The 21,443-nt window shown below is 41.2% G+C and overlaps 1 protein-coding gene across 4 annotated transcripts in view; it reads left to right on the top strand.

Moving 5' to 3' along the window:
- Positions 1-21,443, top strand: part of tox3 (TOX high mobility group box family member 3) — a 112,302-nt gene that overhangs the window by 51,637 nt on the left and 39,222 nt on the right. For 2 of the 4 annotated variants that reach the window (XM_043706970.1, XM_043706973.1), the window contains exons 2-3: positions 6,995-7,060; positions 12,001-12,114. The exons of 1 other annotated variant lie outside the window; for it this stretch is intronic. In XM_043706970.1, the coding sequence (XP_043562905.1) occupies positions 6,995-7,060; positions 12,001-12,114 (180 nt within the window). The remainder of the gene's footprint in view (positions 1-6,994; positions 7,061-12,000; positions 12,115-21,443) is intronic. One more of the 4 variants, XM_043706971.1, reaches the window with a different exon arrangement.

Genomic DNA, 21,443 nt, shown 5'->3' with positions numbered 1-21,443 from the left:
CAGAAGTACTTTTTTTTTTATTTAGTTCTCCATCCAATATGGCTGTTGCTCGCCAGGCCAGTAATTATAGCTTCCCCCTAATTGCCTTGATCGTGAGCTGCTGCCTTGTTGGACTGTTCCAATTGATCGCCACAGTGCTACTAGAATTGGAATTTCAGAATTTTGACCCAGCAACAGTGAGAACAGCAATATGCCTGTGGTTCCAAGTTATGATTATCAGTTTTTTATGCAGGGAACTTCTAGATGGTCATATTCCCAACATCGCCTGTTCTTATCCTTCTTGGTGGGAGGTGTCAAGAGTTTGGTTAAATGCTGTTTTTTTTTTTAAAAAAAGCCTTTGGAGGTTGTTCCAGTTCAAAGTGTACATTGTTGCCATTGTGCATCAATGGTGGGGGAGGACTGAATGTTTAAGGTAGTGGTTCGGGTGCCTGGTGGGTTTGGTTTGTCCCAGATGGCATTGAACTTCTTGTATTGTTGTAGCTGCATCATCCAGGAAAATGAAGAGTATTTCATAATACTCTTGACTCTACCTTGTACATGCAGGTAAAATTTGCAGATGATGCAAAACTAAGCAGGAACAAGTGTTGAGTGAAGATGTAAAACATTTTGGACAAGCTTAGTGATTCAGCAAGAAAATGGCAGATGGAATATAATGTAGAAAAGTGAGAGGTTATTTACTTTGGTACAAATAACAGATGTGAGAGTATTGCTAATGTGGTAAGAGATTGGAAAGTGTAGATGCACAAAAGGACTTGGGTGTCCTTGTTGATGAGTCACTGAAGGCTAATACGTAGCTGCAGCAAGTTATTAGGAAAGCTAATGGAATGTTAGTCTTTATTGTGAGAGGATATGAGTATAGAAATAGTGATGAGCTGAAAATGTGTTGCTGGAAAAGCGCAGCAGGTCAGGCAGCATCCAAGGAACAGGAGAATCGACGTTTCGGGCAAAGCCCTTCTTCAGGAATTCCTGAAGTGTTCAATCAACCATTGAATGGTAGGACAGCTCAACGGGCTGAACGGCCTACTTCTGATCCAGTTTCTCCCATTTAAGTTAAGTTATAGATCAGTTTTCTTTTCTCAGAGGATTGTTGGTTCATGGGATTCTTTTCCTTCGAGATCAGTGGAGGATAGATTATTGGATATTCACCCAGCTTTCCAATTAGTTTTTCTTTGACAAGGGGATGAAAGAGTTTGGGGGCAGGCAGAAAGTAACATTGAGGCCACAATCTGATCAGCCATGGTCTTATCAAAAGGAAAAATAGATATTTGGGACTGAATAGCCTATACTGCTCCCAATTCATGTATGTTCATATGCGGCCCTGTTGGCCCCACAGGAGAGATGTGCAACAACCACAGGTTAAGACTCTCCAAATCTGTATGTTGAATCACCATTTTTGAGCCACTGTGACAAACCTGAGGCATGATGGGTGACCAGGTCAGTTGAATTTACACTTGGCTCCTGACAGCTTTCTGCCACCTGACCATATATAGAGAGTTCACTGCCACAATGAGAATCATGGGGAACCTGGAGCAATCCATTTGTCTTCTGAAGTAAATGTTCCCACCTGAACCATTCAGGGCCAGTCTTCCAGTTCTCGTTGGATGATGTCTCCAAATACTTGGTGATCTCATGCATCCTCAGGCTCACTGTCATTAGGGTGTAGGGAAGAAGTGTCCTGGATTGCTACTGTTTGGACTGACCGTGCATGATGAGCTACTTCACGCAAACTTTGCTTTCTCTAAATTCCTGTCACCACGTTACCATTACTTCAAATTTATCACCTTTCCCTCACTTTGCTATAGTTTATCAGAGTCACCTTTTGGCTTAATCCTGAATTCAAAAGTACCACAAAAAACCTTTCTCTTCTAAGTTCTAATGAAAAACATTTCCAATAGCATATTCAAAGCTGAATATTCATCCTTGTGAATTTCCTCTGTGCATGTCTTCCACATGCCTTTACTAGACCTTGTGTTACTATGCAGTGCTACCCTTTTGGCTACAGCATTGCTAATGAAAAGCTGATGACTCGTGGTGGAAGATAATACTTGGCCCTGCAGGACAACATTGAATGGTCCTTCTCCAGTAGGAATGGCTCAAGTCTACACCAGTTCAGTGTAGACAACAACAGTCCATGCCAAAGGCACGGGTGGACTTGCAATATGAACACTGGCATCCTGAGTCAATAAGACACATCGTTGAAGCAGAGAACAAGGTGAAAACTTGTAGATGGCATCTAATTCATTCCCTTTTTGCTTACATCTTCTGCTGACCCCAATCTCGAGCACCACTGGACTTAGAAAAATGCTAATACAGTATTTTCCTTATAGCTCGATTATTGAAATAACTGAATATCTCAGTTTAGGTATGTGCTGATTGGTCAGTTCTTCATAGATGAGATTTATGAATTAAAGCAACATGACACCACCAAATGGATTCATGCAGCACCTACCAACTTGATGGATATTCCGTAATATTAGCACTGTCTGACTTCACACAGAAAAAGAATAATATGTCAACTAGTGCCTGAGTATTTGAGGTGTACTGATTCATAATTTTGTGAGATTTGTGTTAACATCTGAGTTGAAGAGCACTGGGACATTTAGGGTCATAGTCATAGAGATGTACAGCATGGAAACAGACCCTTCGGTCCAACCTGCCGACCAGATATCCCAACCCTATCTAGCCCCACCTGCCAGCACCCGGCCCATATCTCTCCAAACCCTTCCTATTCATATACCCATCCAAATGCCTCTTAAATGTTGCAATTGTACCAGCCTCCACCACATCCTCTGGCAGCTCATTCCATACACTTACCACCCTCTGCGTGAAAAAGTTGCCCCTTAGGTCTCTTTTATATCTTTCCCCTGTCACCCAAAACCTATGCCCTCTACTGAGCTGAAGAAAGGGATTAGGAGAGCTAAGAGAGGTCATGAAAAATCTTTGGCGGGTAGGATCAAGGATAACCCCAAGGCCTTTTATGCGTATATGAGAAACATGAGAATGACGAGAACGAGGGTAGGTCCGATCAAGGACAGTAGTGGGAGACTGTGTATTGAGTTGGAAGAGATAGGAGAGGTCTTGAATGAGTACTTTTCTTCAGTATTTACAAATGAGAGGGACCGTATTGTTGAAGAGGAGAGTATGAGTCACCTGCCCTGCCCTATTGCCCAAAAGGAGGTCTAAATTTGCTCCTTCTCTAGTAAGAGCATCGTCATATTGATAAAGAAAATTTTCTTGAACACGTTTGAAAAATTCTTCACCATCCAAACCTTTAACATTGTGGTAGCCCCAGCCAATGTTTGGAAAATTAAAATCTTCCCTTATTACAACCTGATCATGCTTATACATATCTGAGATCTCCCTATATAATTGTTTCTCAATTCCCTTCTTACTATTGGGGGAGCGATAGTACAATCCCATCAAAGTTATCTTTCCTTTATTTTTTGTAATTTCTACCTATATATTTTCACTGGACGATTTTTCAGAAATATTTTCCATAGTTACAGCAGTAATGTGTTCCTTAATCAAAAACACCAACTCCTTCCCCTCCCTACTTGCCTCCATTTCTCAGCCAAGTTTCTGTCATAACTTGGCTGAGAAATGGAGATGATACGAAGATAGGTGGAGTTGTGGACAGTGAGGAGGGCTGTTGTCGGCTGCAGAGGGACTTAGATATGATGCAGAGCTGGGCTGAGGAGTGGCAGATGGGGTTCAACCCTGCCAAGTGTGAGGTTGTCCATTTTGGAAGAAGAATAAGAATGCGGAATACAGGGTTAATGGTAGGGTTCTTAGTCAGGTGGAGGAACAGATGGATCTTGGGGTCTATGTACATAGATCTTTGAAGGTTGCCACTCAGGTGGATAGAGTTTGTAAGAAGGCCTATGGAGTATTATCGTTCATTAGCAGAGGGATTGAATTCAAGAGTCGTGAAGTGATGTTGCAGCTGTACAGGACTTTGGTTAGGCCACAGTTGGAGTACTGTGTGCAGTTCTGGTCGCCTCACTGTAGGAAAGATGTGGAAGTTTTGGAGAGGGTGCAGAGGAGATTCCAGGATGTTGCCTGGAATGGAGAATAGGTCGTACGAGGATAGGTTGAGAGTGCTAGACCTTTTGTTGTTGGAACGGTGAAGGATGAGGGGTGACTTGATAGAGGTTTATAAGATGATCAGAGGAATAGGTAGAGTAGACAGTCAGAAACTTTTTCCCCGGGCACAACCGAGTGTTACAAGGGGACATAAATTTAAGATGAAGTGTGGAAGGTATAGGGGAGATGTCAGGGGTGGGTTCTTTACCCAGAGAGTGGTGGGGGCATGGAATGCGCTGCCTGTGGGAGTGGTAGAGTCAGAATCATTGGTGACCTTTAAGCAGCAATTGGATAGGTACATGGATAGGTGCTTAAGCTAGGACAAATGTTCGGCACAACATCGTGGGTCGAAGGGCCTGTTCTGTGCTGTATTGTTCTATGTTCTACTTCTGGGCTCCCCAACCCCTGGGAAAAGACTTTGTCTATTTATCCTATCCATGCCCCTCATAATTTTGTAAACCTCTATAAGGTCACCCCTCAGCCTCCAACGCTCCAGGGAAAACAGCCCCACCCTGTTCAGCCTCTCCCTGTAGCTGAAATCCTCCAACCCTGGCAACATCCTTGTAAATCTTTTCTGAACCCTTTCAAGTTTCACAACACCTTTCCGATAGGAAGGAGACCAGAATTGCATGCAATATTCCAACAGTGGCCTAACCAATTTCTGCATACAAAACCAAAATCATAGACTAATTTTACAAAGATTCCAAAATACTACTTTCTGACAGTAATCAGAACCATGATTTGGAGATGCCTGTGTTGGACTGGGGTGTACAAAGTTGAAAATCACACAACACCAGGTTATAGCCCAAGTCTGTTTGAAAACATAAGCTTTTAGAATGCTGCTGTTTCGTCAGGTAGCTAATAATTACAGTGACCCAAGTACAGTAATTTTCAGGCTACCGTCAGGTAGGCACTACGCTTCTGCCCTGTGCCAGCTGCCTGCCCGAAGTCTGCAAATGATTCTGTCTTTGCACTTTGGCGCAGAGCTGGTCTTAATGGATGGGTGAAATTGAGGCCTGTTTCAGTTCCTTTAGCGAATCGGGCTATTAAACTTCAGAGCTCGATCAGTTCATCTCTGCTAATACTTTGTAGCAGTAATGTAGTACTAATGGATTTCTGTGCCGTGGGAGAAGCTATCTTTTGTCCAAGTTTACTATGACAATAAATTAAATTAAATTTGCTGTTTTAGGTAGATGTTAAAATAATGTAATTCTATAGAAGTGAAAATAGAAGATGTTCCACCAATATTCTTCCCTCTTAGGTTTGGACTTAGAGGCTTTCATGTGCCTAATTCCAAATGAGGCAGACGAAACATGTACTCCTTCTGTTAGCAACAATTAACATAGCTTTGACCATTCAACTTGTCACCATTTGTGGGTCTTGTTATACATCAACTTATCTGCACAATAGTAGCAATTCATTGTATGCCAGGAAGTTTGGCAATTCTGAGTAAGGCAATAAGGGAAGTTAGTTTCTCTTGAGTGAATTAGTCCTTTAGCCTTAAATTAAAAAAACTGTTTATTGGTTCCTTTTTTTTTAAGAAGTAAAATTCTTTCATAGAATACAATTTGTGGGCAGCACGGTGGTACAGTGGTTAGCACTGCTGCCTCACAGTGCCAGAGACCCGGGTTCAATTCCCACCTCAGGCAACTCTCTGTGTGGAGTTTGCACATTCTCCCCGTGTCTGCGTGGGTTTGCTCCGGTTTCCTCCCACAATCCAAAAATGTGCAGGTTAGGTGAATTGGCCATGCTAAATTGCCTGTAGTGTTAGGTGAAGGGGTAAATGTAGGGGAATGGGTCTGGGTGGTTTGTGCTTCGGCGGGTCGATGTGGACTTGTTGGGCCGAAGGGCCTGTTTCCACACTGTAAGTCATCTAATCTAATCTAAACAATCTGTGAGCCATGCTTTTACTTCGTAATTTCACAGCAAGACAAAAATTGCCTGATGTTGAAAAATTGAAGTCCGATGTCTTCCTTATTTACGCACTGATAAAGTTATGACCTGATTCTTAAATTAAATTTTATGGGTTTGTTCATTAATTATTTCCTAGCTTTCAGGGTGCAATGGTTCCATATTACATGAAAGTCTGACTCCATGTTGGCAAAGTCCTGAAGGTGCTATCTTCCACCTTGCTGTTGCCAACACAAATGGGTTTCACTGTTTTGCTGCTTTGAAAGGTGGTCTCACAAACCAGCATGCAAGTTGTACATTGTATGGCCATCCAAAGAAATATCACTCATGGCAATTAATGTATGAGTCACGTCGAATTTAATGGTACATTACTCGAGGCAACACTTCAGCATCAGAGTAATTAAGTCATCATAAGCTGCTCATTAATAGCAGTGCCAAGGTCCAGTCCAAGTTCAATATGTTACGATTTTGTTTTTCTAACACCATTATATTTCTGGTTTTCATCTCCAGTATTGCCAATACATAAATAACGTGAAAGTTAAATATCCTGTGTTAATTTAATAGTAAATCTGTCCTTATGATCTTCACATTGTCAGTTTAAGTCAATATCCTCATTGAGAATGCATTTGTGTTGAAGTGCAGACGAGATTATAGAGAAAAACTAAGTTGTGCTGTCACACTAAATGACAATTGAATCAAATTTAAATGCATTGTAATGCAACAATTTTAGTACTTCGTCACTGAGCAATATAAATAGAGATGAATTTAAACTGCAGAATAAATGATTGTGACCAAGTATGAAAGAAATGTGAATACATTTAAATCATTTATCTAACCTGCAGTATTTTTAAACATTTTGAATGAATCTTTAATAATCACAATAAAGTGCTGAATTTAAGTCAGTATGCAAAATAGTGCAACCTAGTAAGGATTTTTTTCTAAGACAGCCAACAGTTTATTGAAAGACATTTGGTTTCAAATCATTTTCTTTCTATTCCAGTTTGCAGGAAACAATAACTATATGAACATGGCAGATCCAAGTCATGCTTTTTCAACGAGTAATGAGGTAAGTACTTGGATTATTCACTGCCACATGATCTCTTTTAATATCCAGTGTTTCGCAGGACTAAAATTGAAAGTGCAGAATTTGGGACCATTTTACAGTTGGAAAATGGGCATTAAATGTTCCAATTTGATATGCCATGTTTGTGTGGGTGTGCTTATTCTACACTGGAACTGTATACAAGTGTTAGGTGCATTTCCTGTCCAAGGTTCACTTCTGATTTCATGGCCTTTTCCCACAGATCAGCACTGGTTTCAACTGCAACATATATATGAGCAATATGGTAGCTTTTCTCATGCTAAATCAATCAAACCAGTAGTCCTTTTAAAGACTTACTAAAAATAATTACAGAAATGTATTATTTTTAAACATTCATCTGAATGTGAAATGAGGAGGAGCAGAAATGATCTTCAGGCCACCCACCCAGTCAGCTCAAAGGCAGTATTCATGCTGACTGACCTTTGTCCTCTTTCGGCTTTGTGTTCTTCATTCTGAATTCTGACAGTGTTCCCATTGTGTATTGTGTACCTTGCCGATTGTGTGGCTCTCACCAGCTCTTTTTGTATGGTCATTGCTGGATTCAGGTGTAATTCAATAAGCCAAACTGGATGGAGGTGTATTATCCAGAATGTCGCTACGCCATTCTCCTGTATATGTTTAGCTGAGTTTGCATGTTTGTCTCCTGTCACGCAGCAGCCCAACACCGGCATCTCCAAAAGCATTATAATTGATGTTGTTCTGGGATTTTGCCTTCAGCAAAATTAGTATTAATCATTCGAAGAAAATGCCATTATCTGATAGAATGTAGAACATTACAGCACAGCACAGTACAGGCCCTTTGGCCCTCGATGTTCCGCTGACCTGTGGAACCAATCTGAAGCCCATCTAGCCAACTATTCCATTTTCATCCATATGTTAATCCAACGACAATTTAAGTGCCCTTAAAGTTAGCAAGTCTACTACTGTTGCAGGTAGGGCATTCCACGCCCCTACTCCTCTCTGAGTAAGGAAACTACTTCTGACATCTGTCCCATATCTATTACCCCTCAATTTAAAGCTATATTCTGTCATGCTAGCCATCACTGTCTGAAGAAAATGGCTCTCACTGTCCACCCTCTCTAATCCTCTGATTATCTTATAGGTCCCAATTAAGTCACCTCTCAACCCTCTCTGTAACAAAAACTGCCTCAAGTCTTCTAAGAAATCATTAATTAAAAACAAAATCTTTGTTGGTGACAATTGTCACAAGTAGCTCGAAGTACATATTTAGCGAGCTATTCTGACACCAACTGGTTTAAATTAATTATTAAACTAGTTTTTAGTAGGTCGGCAGAATTTATACCTCCAGTGTTTTGAGTTGAAATTGTTCTGTTAAGTTCGAAAAATACAAGATAAACGTATCTGCTAATGGATATAGATAAGATCAATGAACAGGCAGAATTTGGCAGATAGAGTATAATGTGGAAATATGAAAGACTGGAAGAATAGAGAAACAGAATATAATTTAAGTGGAGAGAGACTGGGGAATGCTCCAGTAGAGGTAGATCTGGAGGCCCCTGTAACTGAGTCACAATTTAGTTTGTACATGTGGCAAGTAATTAGGAAGGAAAATGGAGTGTTTGCTTTTAGTGCAAAGGAAATGGAGCATACAAGTAAGGAAATATGTGGCGACTTGATGCAACCACACCTTGAGTGCTGTGTGTAGTGTTGGTCTCCTTACTTAAGGAAGAATATACATGTATTGGAAGCACTTCAGCAGGGATTCATGGGATGAAGGGATTAGTTTATGAGAGAAAGTTGGACAGGTTTGACTTGTATTCATTGGCATATAGAAGAGGTGGAGTCTGTTCGCAAGTCAATTTGTACGCAAGAGCCCAGTGCAGAACAATGGAAAACAGCTATTCATAAAAAAAACTTAGCTTTTAAAAATTAAAATAATGTACACTCATAAGTTGGACATTCATAAATCAGGGACCCCAGATGAGAAAAACATTGACGCTTTTTTCTGAAAGAAGAGGATGAGGGGTGACCTAAAAAAGTTTTTTAAATTATGAAAAGCTAAAATCAGGTGCAGAAAGAATGTCTCCTCTCATGAGGAACAGCTAGAGGCCACAAAGCCAAGATAGTCACCGAGAAATCCAGTTGGGAATTCATTCTGAGCTGAGCTCTGTACCATCAGCTTGAAATTTTAAGTGTAAAAGTGAGTTCAATCGCTGGGCCACTAGACCCAACAACACTAATTCCTCTCTGCTACCCAATCCTCTCCCCATTCCCTCACCCTTTCTGCTCGCAGGCAGTCATATACAGACATCGACACATCTCGGCAGGTTCACAGGTAACATTCTATTTAGCCCCTGATGATGGCCTTCATTTGGTCATAAAAACCTGAAATTCACCCTGGGTGAAGCAAGTCTGGAGGTAACAACAGGCAATGATAAGGTTTTCAGCCATTCATGTGCTTAGACAGGGGTAGAGATCCAGATGTAGAAGTAGGCAGCCTGGGTGAAGACAGGTAAAACTTTAAAACAAATGTGATTGTTAGACACCCAATTGAAACAAAGATTGAGTTCATGATTTTCAATGGAGGGAGCAGTCAACATCCATGGAGGCTATTCTTTTTTAAAATTTGAAAAGGAATAGCATGAAACAGCTCTTAGATAAAGGTGCAAATTAAAGATGTGAAAACTGTGCAAAGATCGTATCAAAATCATCGACAAAGTTAGTAACTTACTTGCATCACTGAACACAGAAGAAACAGGAGGCCATTTGGGCCATGAACCCTGCTCTACAATTTAAAAGATCATGACTGATCTGTTTGCACCTAAATCTTGACTTCTTGCCAGTGACAACAACTCCCCTATGATGCTCAACTCCCTCGTCAATACAAAATCAGTTTAGGTCAGCTTTGAATATTCATTGACTAGGTCCTGCTACTCTCTATGGAAGATCAACAGCCCTGTGAGACAATAAATTTCTCCTCATCAGTATTGGAAATGGTCACTTCCTTCTTTTTGAAACTATGTCCCTTTGTTCGAGATTCTTGAGTAGATCAGAAGCTATGAATCCTGTCGGCCCAAATGTCTTTCCACAAGGTATAAGTCAAGGATGTCATGGAATACTCCCCACTTGCTTGAATGAGTGCAATTTCAAATACATTCAAGAATTATGAAACCCTCTAGGACAAAGGAGCTCATTTGACTCGTACCATCTCCTCAAGCATCCGACTCCTCCACCACTGACACACAGTAGCAGCGGTGTGTACCATCTACAAAATGCGCTACAGAAATTCACCGAAGCTTCTTAGACTGCACTTACAAAAGTACACTTGAGTAGAACAAGGCAACCCAGTTTTATGAAAGGGAAATGTATTCGAGTTCTTCCACACTGTAGGGAATCTCGTCTAAAAAATCTAATCTTTCAAAAAATTCTCTTTAAAGTGCCACAGAAAGCTTAGTAAGCAAGATAAGGCCCCTGGAGTTAGGCGCAAAATATTAGAATGGACGGTAAGACCTACAGAGCAGAATTAGGTCATTTGGCTATCGAGTCTGCTCCACTATTTGATAGTGCTGCTATGTTTTCCAAACCCATTCTCATGCCTTCTCCCCATAACATTTGATTCCCTCACTAATCAAGAGCCTATCTTTATTGCACTCAATGACTTAGCCCCCACAATGGATTTCACAGATTTAGCACTGTCTGGCTGAAGATATTCTTCCTCAAAACAGTTCTAAGGACACTGTAACTTCATTAAGGCTGTGCCCTTGGCTCCTAGTCCCTCCAACTAGTGGAAACATCATCTCCATGTCCAGGCCTCTCAGTATTCAAAGTTTCAATCAGATCCTCCAGCCTTCATCTTTCAGAACTCAATCGGGTACTCATTCAGAGTTCTCAATTGCTCCTAATATGGCCAAGCCCTTCATCCCCGGAAGCATTCTTGTAAATCTCCTCTGCACCTATTCCAAGTCCAGCACATCCATCCTTGGATATAGGGTCCAGCACTGCTCACAAGGTCTGACCAGAGCCTTATACAATCTCAGCAGTTGATCTCCGCTGTTGTATTCTAGCTCTCTCAAAATGCATGGTGGCTCTATGGTTAGTACTGCTGCCTCAATGCCAAGGACCTAGGATCAATTTCAGCTTCTGACAACTCTGTGTGGAGTTTGCACATTCTCCCTGTGTCTGCATGGGTTTCCTCTGGGTGCTCAGGCTTCCTCCCTCAGTCCAAAGATGTGCTGATTAGGTGGATTGGCCATGCTAAATTGCCCAAAGTCTCCAGACATGTGTAGGCTAGGTGGATTAGCGATGTGAAACTGTCCCTCCAGTTATCTTTGATTAAGTTTGCAGATGACACACAGTACTTTCAATTCCTTTGTCCAAATTATTTATGTGTGACGTCTACAATTGTCCCAACACTAACCCCTGCAGAACTCCACTAGTTGCCAGCTGCCATGCTGAAAAAGACCCCTTTATTCCTACTTTCTGCCCTCTGCCAGGCAGCTAATCCTCTTTCCATGCCAGTATATTGCCCCTAACACCATGGTCTCTTATCTTGTTTAGCACCCTCCTGTGTGGCACCTTCTCAAAAGCCTTCTGAAAATCCAAATCTATAATGTCCACTGGGTTCTCCTTTGTCTAACTTGTCCTTTACCTCCTCAAAGAACTCTAACAGATTTGTCAAGCAGGATCTCCCCTTGATGAAGCCATGCTGACATAGCCCTACTTTACCATGCACTTCCAAGTACCCACCCTTAAAATGAACTCTCAAATCTTACTAATGACTGGGGTCAGGCTAACTTGCCCATAGCTTCCTGTCTTCTGTCTTCCTTCATAAACAGCAGTCTAACATTAGCCATTTTCCAGTCCTCTGGGACTCTCCTTGACTCCAGTGATTCCTGAAAGAATACCCCCAGTACCTTCACAATCTCATTGGTTATCTCTTTCAGATTTCTGGCTTTGCAGTCCATCCATGTCCAAGTGATATATCCACCTTCAAACCTTCCAGGACCTTCTCATTAGTACTACACTCACCTCTGCCTCCTGACTCTCTTGAGGTTCTGGTATGTTAATGGTAGATTCCACCGTGAAGACTGATGCAAAGTACCTCTCCATTCCTCTGCCATTTCGTTGTTTCCCATGGCTACTTCTCCAGCTTCATTTTCCAGCAGTCCAGTGTCCATTCTTTGTCTATCTCTCTTACCTTTTATTTATCTTAAAAACACCACTTTCATCTTCTGAAGCTAGCTTACTCTCATATTTCATCTCCGCCTCTATTGCTTTTTTGCTGCTCCTCTGCTGACTTTTAAAGGCTTTCCAATCTTCTGGCTTCTGGATAGAGGACTGATTAAGATGCAGTAATCAGAGACTGGATAAAAACCATGCATTATAAAGTTGACAGCAGTAAATAGTGGAATGTCGCAAGGATCCATACTGAGGCCTTGGTTAGTTCTGGTATATATGAGTGATGACGAGAAAGAGTTACGTATACAATAAGTTATATATCCATAGTTGCTAATAGTACAAAGCTAGTTGAAATGGTAACTTGCTGGGGAGGACACAGAGGCACGGTCTGCAAAGAGATAAAGACAGGTTAAATGACTGGGCAAAAAGATGACAGGTTGAATGTAATGCTCGCAAGCGAGTTTATTCACTTTGGTCATAAGAATAATAAAGCAGAATTTCTTTTATGCTTGGAACATATAACTCGTCTGTTTGTACAAGGAATGCTCAAGTCAGCATTGCACTGCAGTAAGAAGGCAATTGACATGTTGGTTTTTGTTGCTAGCAGATTGAAGGACAAGATGTCTGGCTAAACTCGCACAATGTTTTGGCGAGACCACATCTGATTTGCAGCGTGGCATTGTTCTCCACAATTTCGATGGAAACAGATAGATGGAGGTGATACACTGAGGTGATACACTAAATTGGTCCCTGGATCAGGGAGTTGTCCAATGATACAGAGCTGAGTACATTGGGCTTCTAACCTCTGGTGTTTAGAAGAATAAGCAGCTTTCTCATTGAGACGTATGATGTTGAAGGCGTTTGATAAGGTCAACATTAAGAGATTGTCTGCAATGGTTATGGAATTTAAGACCTGGAACAGTTTTAGCGTAAGTGGCCAATCATTTGGAACTGTGACGAGCGGAAATTGCTTTATTGAAAGGGCTAAGAATCTATGGAATTCTACACCAGAAGGTTGTAAATACTCTGATTGTATACACTTAATATCGAGAGAGATGGATTTTTAGTGTCTCAAGGGATGTATGGAGTGAGCAAGAAGATGGAATTGAAGTCCAAGACCAGTCATGATCATAGTGAATGATGGAACAGGCTCTACAGGCTAACGACTGCATGCCTGATTCTACTTAATTATGTTCTTTTCAAGAAGTCGCCGAGTGCTATATTCATTCTCTTTCTCCATTTTGTACTAAACCAGTGATTACCTATTGCCATGAATAGATGTGGAGAATTCCTGAGGTCTTTCAAAAGTATGTGTTTTAGATTCCAAAGTTGTTCTGCCTTATTTTCTTGCACCCTCAAGATGATCATTCATGAAAGCTAAGTTTATTGGCTCTTTGAGTTTTGCAGTGTTAATCCTGTCATGCAAAACCAAAGCAACAATTTCATAATCAATGGCTTTGTTTATCCTTTATTGTTCTGATTAAAACATCAGAGACCACTGCATTTCTGATTTTGAAATATGTCTGAATAGAATACAATGGTTGTCCAAACACACCAAATCTGAGAGTAATTTTTTTTTTTGCGATTTGGACTCCAACATGATAATCTGGAACATTCTTCAGAGATGTTCAATTATCCTCACCTAATGTCTATCCAAAATGCCCCTGTATGTTTTCAATTACCTTAACATTGTAGGTTCTGTGCTTCCTCTGCAGAACAGTAAGCATTTTGCTGTCAATTATCTTTGTCCTTGATACAATTTGAACCTGGTGAGCTCTTTCTTGAAGTGGCAGCATGCCATTCTGAATCTCCCTTCTTTAATAAGCCAGGAAGCCTAGTAGCTGCCAGCGCACACAGCTGAAATATTCTGATGCCCCTGTTCCCAGTATTGGAGATGGGGCAGTTAACACAGCTTGTCCCACTTCAGTAAGTTTGACAAAAACTGCAGCGTTTCTCATCTGTTCTATCAAGTTTACCTAGTGAGTTTGTTTGTGTAACTAGAAAGTTACAACAGAGTCAAATGATGTCATTTCATGCATTCTGCAATTAATAGTTATTCATAAAATAATCCTGTCAAAGCACTTAGGTTTTGTACATTTTGCTGAGTATTAATTTGTACCTGACAACATGACGAAACAGGAATATAATAAATTGATTTTATAATGAAGGATCACAGGAACTTCCCTCCAGTGTGGAAACAGGCCCTTCAGCCCAATCAGTCCACACTGACCCTCCGAAGATGTGTGTGTATATATGTGCGTATGTATAATCAAAAAATTAGTTTTTAGATGTATACAAAATCTAACGACATATAAACTAGCAAGAATTATTTGCTTTTATTCATTCATGCAATGTGGGTATCACTGGCTCGGTCAGTATTTATTGCTCACATTAATTACTGTTGATTTAGAATAGGCTTGCTGGGATATTGCACAGAGGGAGGTAAGAATCCACCACATTGTGGATCAGGAAGTTTTTACTGAATCGTTTACCTTTGCAGACCTGTGCGGAGTTAACTAATTTCACCTGGAACAGCAGTGAGGCATTATAAGTTCACTACCTCAGATTAGGGAAGTCGAAAATAATTTTTAAGGATTCTTCTCCTGTTAATTATCCAACAATCCCTCCCGAATAAACTGGGACTGTGTTACTGCCAGTGGCAGCAGTAAGAGCAAAGACCACTGTCAGTGTGCCAGTGTGCTCTTGAGTGAAAAGCTGTAACCAGATCCCAGCCAAGAGTCAATAACTTCAGGAAAGAACTGAAAAGAGACAAAAGACGCTAGTCAAAAAGTTAGCAAGAAAATAATTTTTCTTGCAATGTGGTGTATTGCAGAAGAACTATAACAGTTCTAATCAAGAAAAAAAAATAATCTCATGCTTTTACTAAAATGAAAAATCGAGTGAAGGTCTAAGTGGTTTATGCTTCAGTCTCTAACCAATCCAATAAGAATAAAAAAAAAGTTATGATTAATTACTAAGATTGCCAAGAACTAAAAGAATGGGTTTAGTTGAAAAGGAACAAAAGACATTTTTTGCTTTGGTCCCAGTAGTCTTCATTATGACGTCCAGAGCTTGTCTGTAACAATCAACACAATTTTTCACACTGTAGTTGTTTTGTGTAGTTGAATTGCTGACCCCATTTCAGAGCTGTTTTTTTTTCAGCAGTGACTTGGAGACTATTGGGTTCCAGCTGTGAAGATCCACTGTGTGAGATATTTCTGAGGGGAATTTTAAGACTGATGAGTGTGTGAGGTCGGGTGGGGGCCAGAGGCTGTTAAATGGGGAGGAAATGCTGAACAAATTGGGAAGCCAGTTCCAACCTGTGGATGTCTGGCAGTGGGACAAGGGGTAACAGCGAATCAGCAGCCAGAAGGCAGTTTAACAATTTGAACATGTTAATGAGGCCAGCCAGCTACCTTGATTGCAGTTGTAAAATTGCGCGGCCAGGTTTTCCAAACTAATATGGTTTAGATTGTGAATCTTCATCTTCAAGCTGTGGATGCACAAGATTGGTAGAAATAGCCCTTCAATAATCTTATCTAGTCTGCTGATCGGACTCGTATTCCTGTGCTCATTTCAGCATCCCCTGGCTTCGTAGAGGATGAAAAAGCTTTCAATTGTGTTTATCACCAAAAGTTAATAGACATGTTAGTGAAATGTGACATCGACAGTAAAGATGTGAGATTTATCCACAGTCTACATTCAAACCAAATAATGGGCTTCAAGCTAGAAGAGGGACAATCTGATATGATTCAAGCGAAGAGAGGTGTACAACAAGACTGTGCTGTCACCAAAATTATTCAATCTGTCCACAGAACAAATATATTAAATATACTGCCAGGGATAAAATTGGAGGCAACAGTATAACATACTTTCTGTACATTGACACACTACCCTTTACAGAATCAGGTAGAGGCCCTGTGACATATCATAGATCAAGTGAAATTTTGAAGCTTAGAAAATGGATTGAGTGTGAATGCCAAAGTGGCTGAAACAATGCTAGTCAAAAGGAACACGTTAGAAGAAGCTAAAGTGAGGGTTAAAGTGAATGGTCTCACTCTGAAGCAAGAAGAGAAGTTTGACTATTTAGGACAAGTGGAAATGAAAGATGGCAGATGTGATGTGGAAGTGAAGAGAAGGATAGAAATAGCCAGAAATAATTGTGAAGGGGGTGTTAACAACAAGCAAATTCAAACTTAGAGCAGGAGAAAACTCAGAAGATGCAGCATTCTATTCACTTCCCTTTATGCCTAAAAAACTGGACAATATGTGATGGGGAAGTAAATAAAAGCTATTGGAATGTGGATGTTAAGATGCATGCTGAAACTTCCATGCACAAACCATAAATCAAATGGAGAGGTGTTTGACATTGCAAAACATAATACAACGTAATGAATGACATCAGAAATGAAAATATCAATATTTAAGTCTTTTGATCCCAAGTGAAAATTGCAGGGATCTCTTTTAAGGGGCAAAGTGCAGGGCAGCACAAAGAGATAGCTGTCGGTGGATGATGGAAGTTACAGTGCAGTTGCAGATGAGCCACAGTGGATGCGTGAGGATATCACAAAACAGATGAACATAGCATTTCCAGATGTCTGAGCTCCTGGTAGGTCTAACTACAAGAAGCAACAACATTAAGAATGTTCTCAATATGGAGATTTGTGCTCTACCCATGAATACCCGCCTCCCCCTCTCCTTTATATCACAGTCCTCTTATGGCATGGACACTGTTTTCTGTCCCAGTGCCCTGTGTTCATTTACAGCTAGATTCTGAGTAGGGGACTAGCCTTCCCATTTCTTGCCAGGAAACCTCCTGTTAGACTTCCAGGGCGATGGAGCTGGGAGTCTGGAGGTTTCCAGATTGTGAAGGCACCTCCAACAGGTTGCAGATAAAGCTGCTGATTTTTGCTGGAGGTGAAGGGTTAATGGTGAGGGGTCAACAGTGGCAGCTAATTTACTAACAGTGGTTGGGGGATGGGGAGTTGTGGAAGTGAATGAGGAACACCAGAGATGCTGGTCAATTTGACAGCCATTACTGAAAGTGGAACCCATTATAGACTAAGGAAATGTTTGTCTTATTAAAATTTCATTGCCGTGTAATAGATTTTCTTTAAAGCTCCACTTTTTCTTCAATCAAATTAAAGTTTTTCCAAGCTGCTGACTCTGTTCCTAATGGACAGTGAGTATTCAGCTTTTTACAGCTTCTGAAGACTGCCGACCCACGGACATTTTGGGATCGTAGAAGATCAGCTCTTCAGGAGCTGATTAATTGCCTAAATGGTACAATACAGGTGGTCCCACTTGCCTGCCCTAATTTGCAATACCACCCCACCCCACCCCTACCTCTCTGCCCCCTGCCTTGCAAAAAGTGGCAGATTGGAAACAAAGGTAGCACGCTGTGATGTGTGATTCTCAGGCCATTGTTGTGTGTAGCCTGCTTCCATTTTGGCACTCAAATCCAGTCTCCAATCTTCATTGAAGGCATGTTGTCAGGGTTAAGTGGTTTTGTCTCCCTTCTCACCATGAATTGTAATGTTTGCTCAGCAAATATGAGCGAACACTCCCTGCTGCTCTAAACTTTCTTTTGAGGTGTCATCAGTTGTTTCCATCTCCAGCAGGATGCAAATTTTTCACTGATATCGATCTTAGACTGAGTTGATGATTCTGATTTACCCTTCACATTGAGAGGTTAAACATTAGCAGATGAAAAATTTTGCTTGTAACTGTGAAGCTTGCTGAATAATTGTTGAGATGAATGAAGGGTTACAAGGTCAATGCAGAAACACCTTGCTCAGGTAAGTCACAACCTTGCCTTTCTAACATTGTCCAGGATGCAAATCCCTGGTGCTTTGAGCTGTTCAGAAAAAGGCTGATGGTGTGTTGTTGGAAAGAGTAATAAGACATTCTTCTCAGTTGTTTTATTTAACATAAGACTCTTTAACTCTTGTTGCCTCACATTCACCACGTATACTCGATCCATGTCAGCTTATGTCCCTCTACATGCTCCCCTTGGGCTATTAAGCCTTTTTGCCAGCCTACGTCCTATCATAGCTTGACAAGGATAATGTCTTTTTGATTTGCCTTTCAAAGGTCCCCTTAAGCAAAAAATAGCTCACAAGACCAAGGACGTGCCACGATCTATGAAAAGCTGGCCTGACTTCATAAAAATTGTGGAAAGCTAGATGCCTATCCCACTATGGAACCAACAGGTTGGGTGTTTAGGGTGTTAGCTCACAACCTGTACAAGTCCTTTTATCCCACACTGACAAAAACTGGGAGTGGGATGAGGAATTAGGATGCAGGTTCCACACCTTTTGAAAGTTCTGTAAGTTCTCCACAACTCCTTGGAAATCCTGTTGAGTAATAATTTTGTGTCAGCATTTACATAAGAGGAAAAGGTCAATTTTTCGCAAATTTGAAGGAACCTGTTGTTGAATCAAGGACACACACTTATTAAAGTTAACATTAAACACTGTTATAGCAATGAAGAAAGCCATAGTCATGAAAAGCAACAAATCCCTTTAAACAAATTGTTTCCATCCTAAAATTTTAAAGGTAATGGGCGAGAACAGTGTAACTATTGGATCTATAATCTTTGGAAGTTCTCTCCATTCAAAAAACATCTCTTTGGCTGGAAAACTCTTCATTTTACTTCATCCTTCAGAAAAGGGGAGGGAGGGAAAGTGGGGAATTGTAGATGAGTTCAACCAATGTGTTAGGAAGGTAGTAGTCTATAATTAAAGGATAATATGACTGAATGCTTTGAAGTGTTTCAGCTGATCAAAAGGGATGTGAGCTTTGCAGGCAAGGCCACTATTTGGTGTCGATGCTCATCTGCCCTTGAAAGCAATCTGTAGTAGTTAGCACAACTAAGTAGATTCCTGGGCCATTTCAGAGGCTGTATAAGAGTCAGTCACATTGCTGTAGGTATGAAGTTGCATGTAGGACAGCCATAGGAAATAGGAACATTGAAACTGGCAGTTTGAGTTGGCCACTCAATCTGCTCCCAGTCTGCTTCACCATTCAATGAGATCATGACTGATCTGGTTGTGGTCTCAATTCCACTGTCCTGTCTGCTCCCTATAAACCTTTAATTGCCATGTCTATCCAAAACCTAACTAACTCCATCTTGACTAACTTCAATGACCCCCCTTCCACTCCTTTCTGGTGAACAGAATTCTACACATACTGATGAGTCTGCGAGGTGGAAAAAACAATCTCCTCACCCCCTCTTAAAAGGGGACTTCCTATTCTTGAACAGTGATCTCTAGCTCTAGTTTCCCCACATCCTCCTTGCATTCTTCTCTTTTTAAGATCGGCTGAGGATCTTAAACCATCTTAGAGATTTCTTCTAATCTCTAATGAGTAAAGACCCTAGCTGTTCAACCTGTCTGCATAAGACAATCCCTTCACCCCAGGAATGAGTTAAATGAACTTCTCTGAACTGCTTCTGATGCAGTCATATCCTTCCTCAAGTGAGAAGAGCAAAACTGTGCATAACTTCAGATGGGCTCTGGTGCTCACAGCAGGAATAGAAATTAACTTCCATACTCCTTGCACTAAACACCAAAATTCCTTTGCTTTCTGAATCACTTGCTGCAGGTGCATATTAACTTTGAGCACCAGCAGAGGGGTACATGAGGCAAAGATTGGGAAAGCACACAGAGTCGGAGTGATCCTCCTGCCTTGCAGGAAACTAAATACATTTTTTTAAAACTCTTCATTGGTGTCACTGGCCAGGCCAGCGTTTATTGCCCATACCTATTTGTCCAGAGGACAATTAAGAGACAACCATGTTGCTCTGAGTCTGGAGTCAAACATTGGTCAGACCAGGTAAGGACAGCAGTTCCCTTCCCTAAAGAACATTATTGAACCAAATGGCATTTTCTGACAACCGGTTAATACTTTCCGGGCCATCATGAGATTCAGAATTCCTGATATTGATCGAATTAAAATTCCACTCTCTGACCTTGGTCCCCTGAGCATTGCCTGTGTCTTTGGGTGGATCAGCTAGTGATGATACAACTTGGCCATTGCCTTCCCCGTCTGCTTTGATAACAAAACCTTTAAGCCATTAGGGTAAGGGCAAGTTTATTGACTTTCTGCCTGGCCCTGCCACAACATTTGCTGTGTTCCTTGTGTGTGTATGTGTTAATGAGCTGGGAACTGTGTCCTGGTGTAGGAACAGCCAGAAGTGATGCTCTCTCCCACATTGGCTGCCAGACCTAGACTGGATAAGAGAAGACTCTTGCCACAGAGCTGTAGAAATTTGCAACTGTTGTCCTCAAACTGCAGTTGATGCCAGACCAGTTGTCAATTTCAAATCTGAGATTGTTGCTCTAAAGTATGAAGGGATAGTGAACAAAGGGAGATTTGTCAAGTTATATTGCAGATCAGCCATGTTTGCGTTAAATGGCAGGACACCCTCAAGATGCTAAATGACTTCTTGTTCCTATGTTCTTAAGGTTCTTAACACAGAAAGTTGGGACAGGTCAAAACAAACTTCATTTTAGAGTCATATAATCATAGAGATGTACAGCATGGAAACAGACCCTTTGGTCCAACCCGTCCATGCTGGCCAGATATCCCAACCCAATCTACTCCCAGCTGCCAGCACCCGGCCCATATCCCTCCAAACTCTTCCTATTCATATACCCATCCAAATGCCTCTTAAATGTTGCAATTGTATCAGCCTCCACCACTTCCTCTGGCAGCTCATTCCATACACGTACCACCCTCTGCATGAAAAAGTTGTCCCTTAGGTCTCTTTTTTTATATCTTTCCCCTCTCACCCTATACCTATGCCCTCTAGCTGTGGACTCCTCGATCCCAGGGAAAAGACTTTGCCTATTTATCCTATGCATGCCCCTCATAATTTTGTAAACCTCTATAAGGTCACCCCTCAGCCTCCGACACTCCAGGGAAAACAGCCCCAGCCTGTTCAGCCTCTCCCTATAGCTCAAATCCTCCAACCCTGGCAACATCCTTGTAAATCTTTTCTGAACCCTTTCAAGTTTCACAACATCTTTCTGATAGGAAGGAGACCAGAATTGCACGTAATATTCCAACAGTGGCCTAACCAATGTCCTGTACAGCTGCAACATGACCTCCCAACTCCTGTACTCAATACTCTGACCAATAAAGGAAAGCATATCAAACGCCTTCTTCACTATCCTATCTACCTGCGACTCCACTTTCAAGGAGC

This window comes from Chiloscyllium plagiosum, chromosome 17 (assembly GCF_004010195.1).
Source record: "Chiloscyllium plagiosum isolate BGI_BamShark_2017 chromosome 17, ASM401019v2, whole genome shotgun sequence".
Taxonomy (NCBI): domain Eukaryota; kingdom Metazoa; phylum Chordata; class Chondrichthyes; order Orectolobiformes; family Hemiscylliidae; genus Chiloscyllium; species Chiloscyllium plagiosum.
This window is presented reverse-complemented; position numbering and strand designations above follow the sequence as displayed.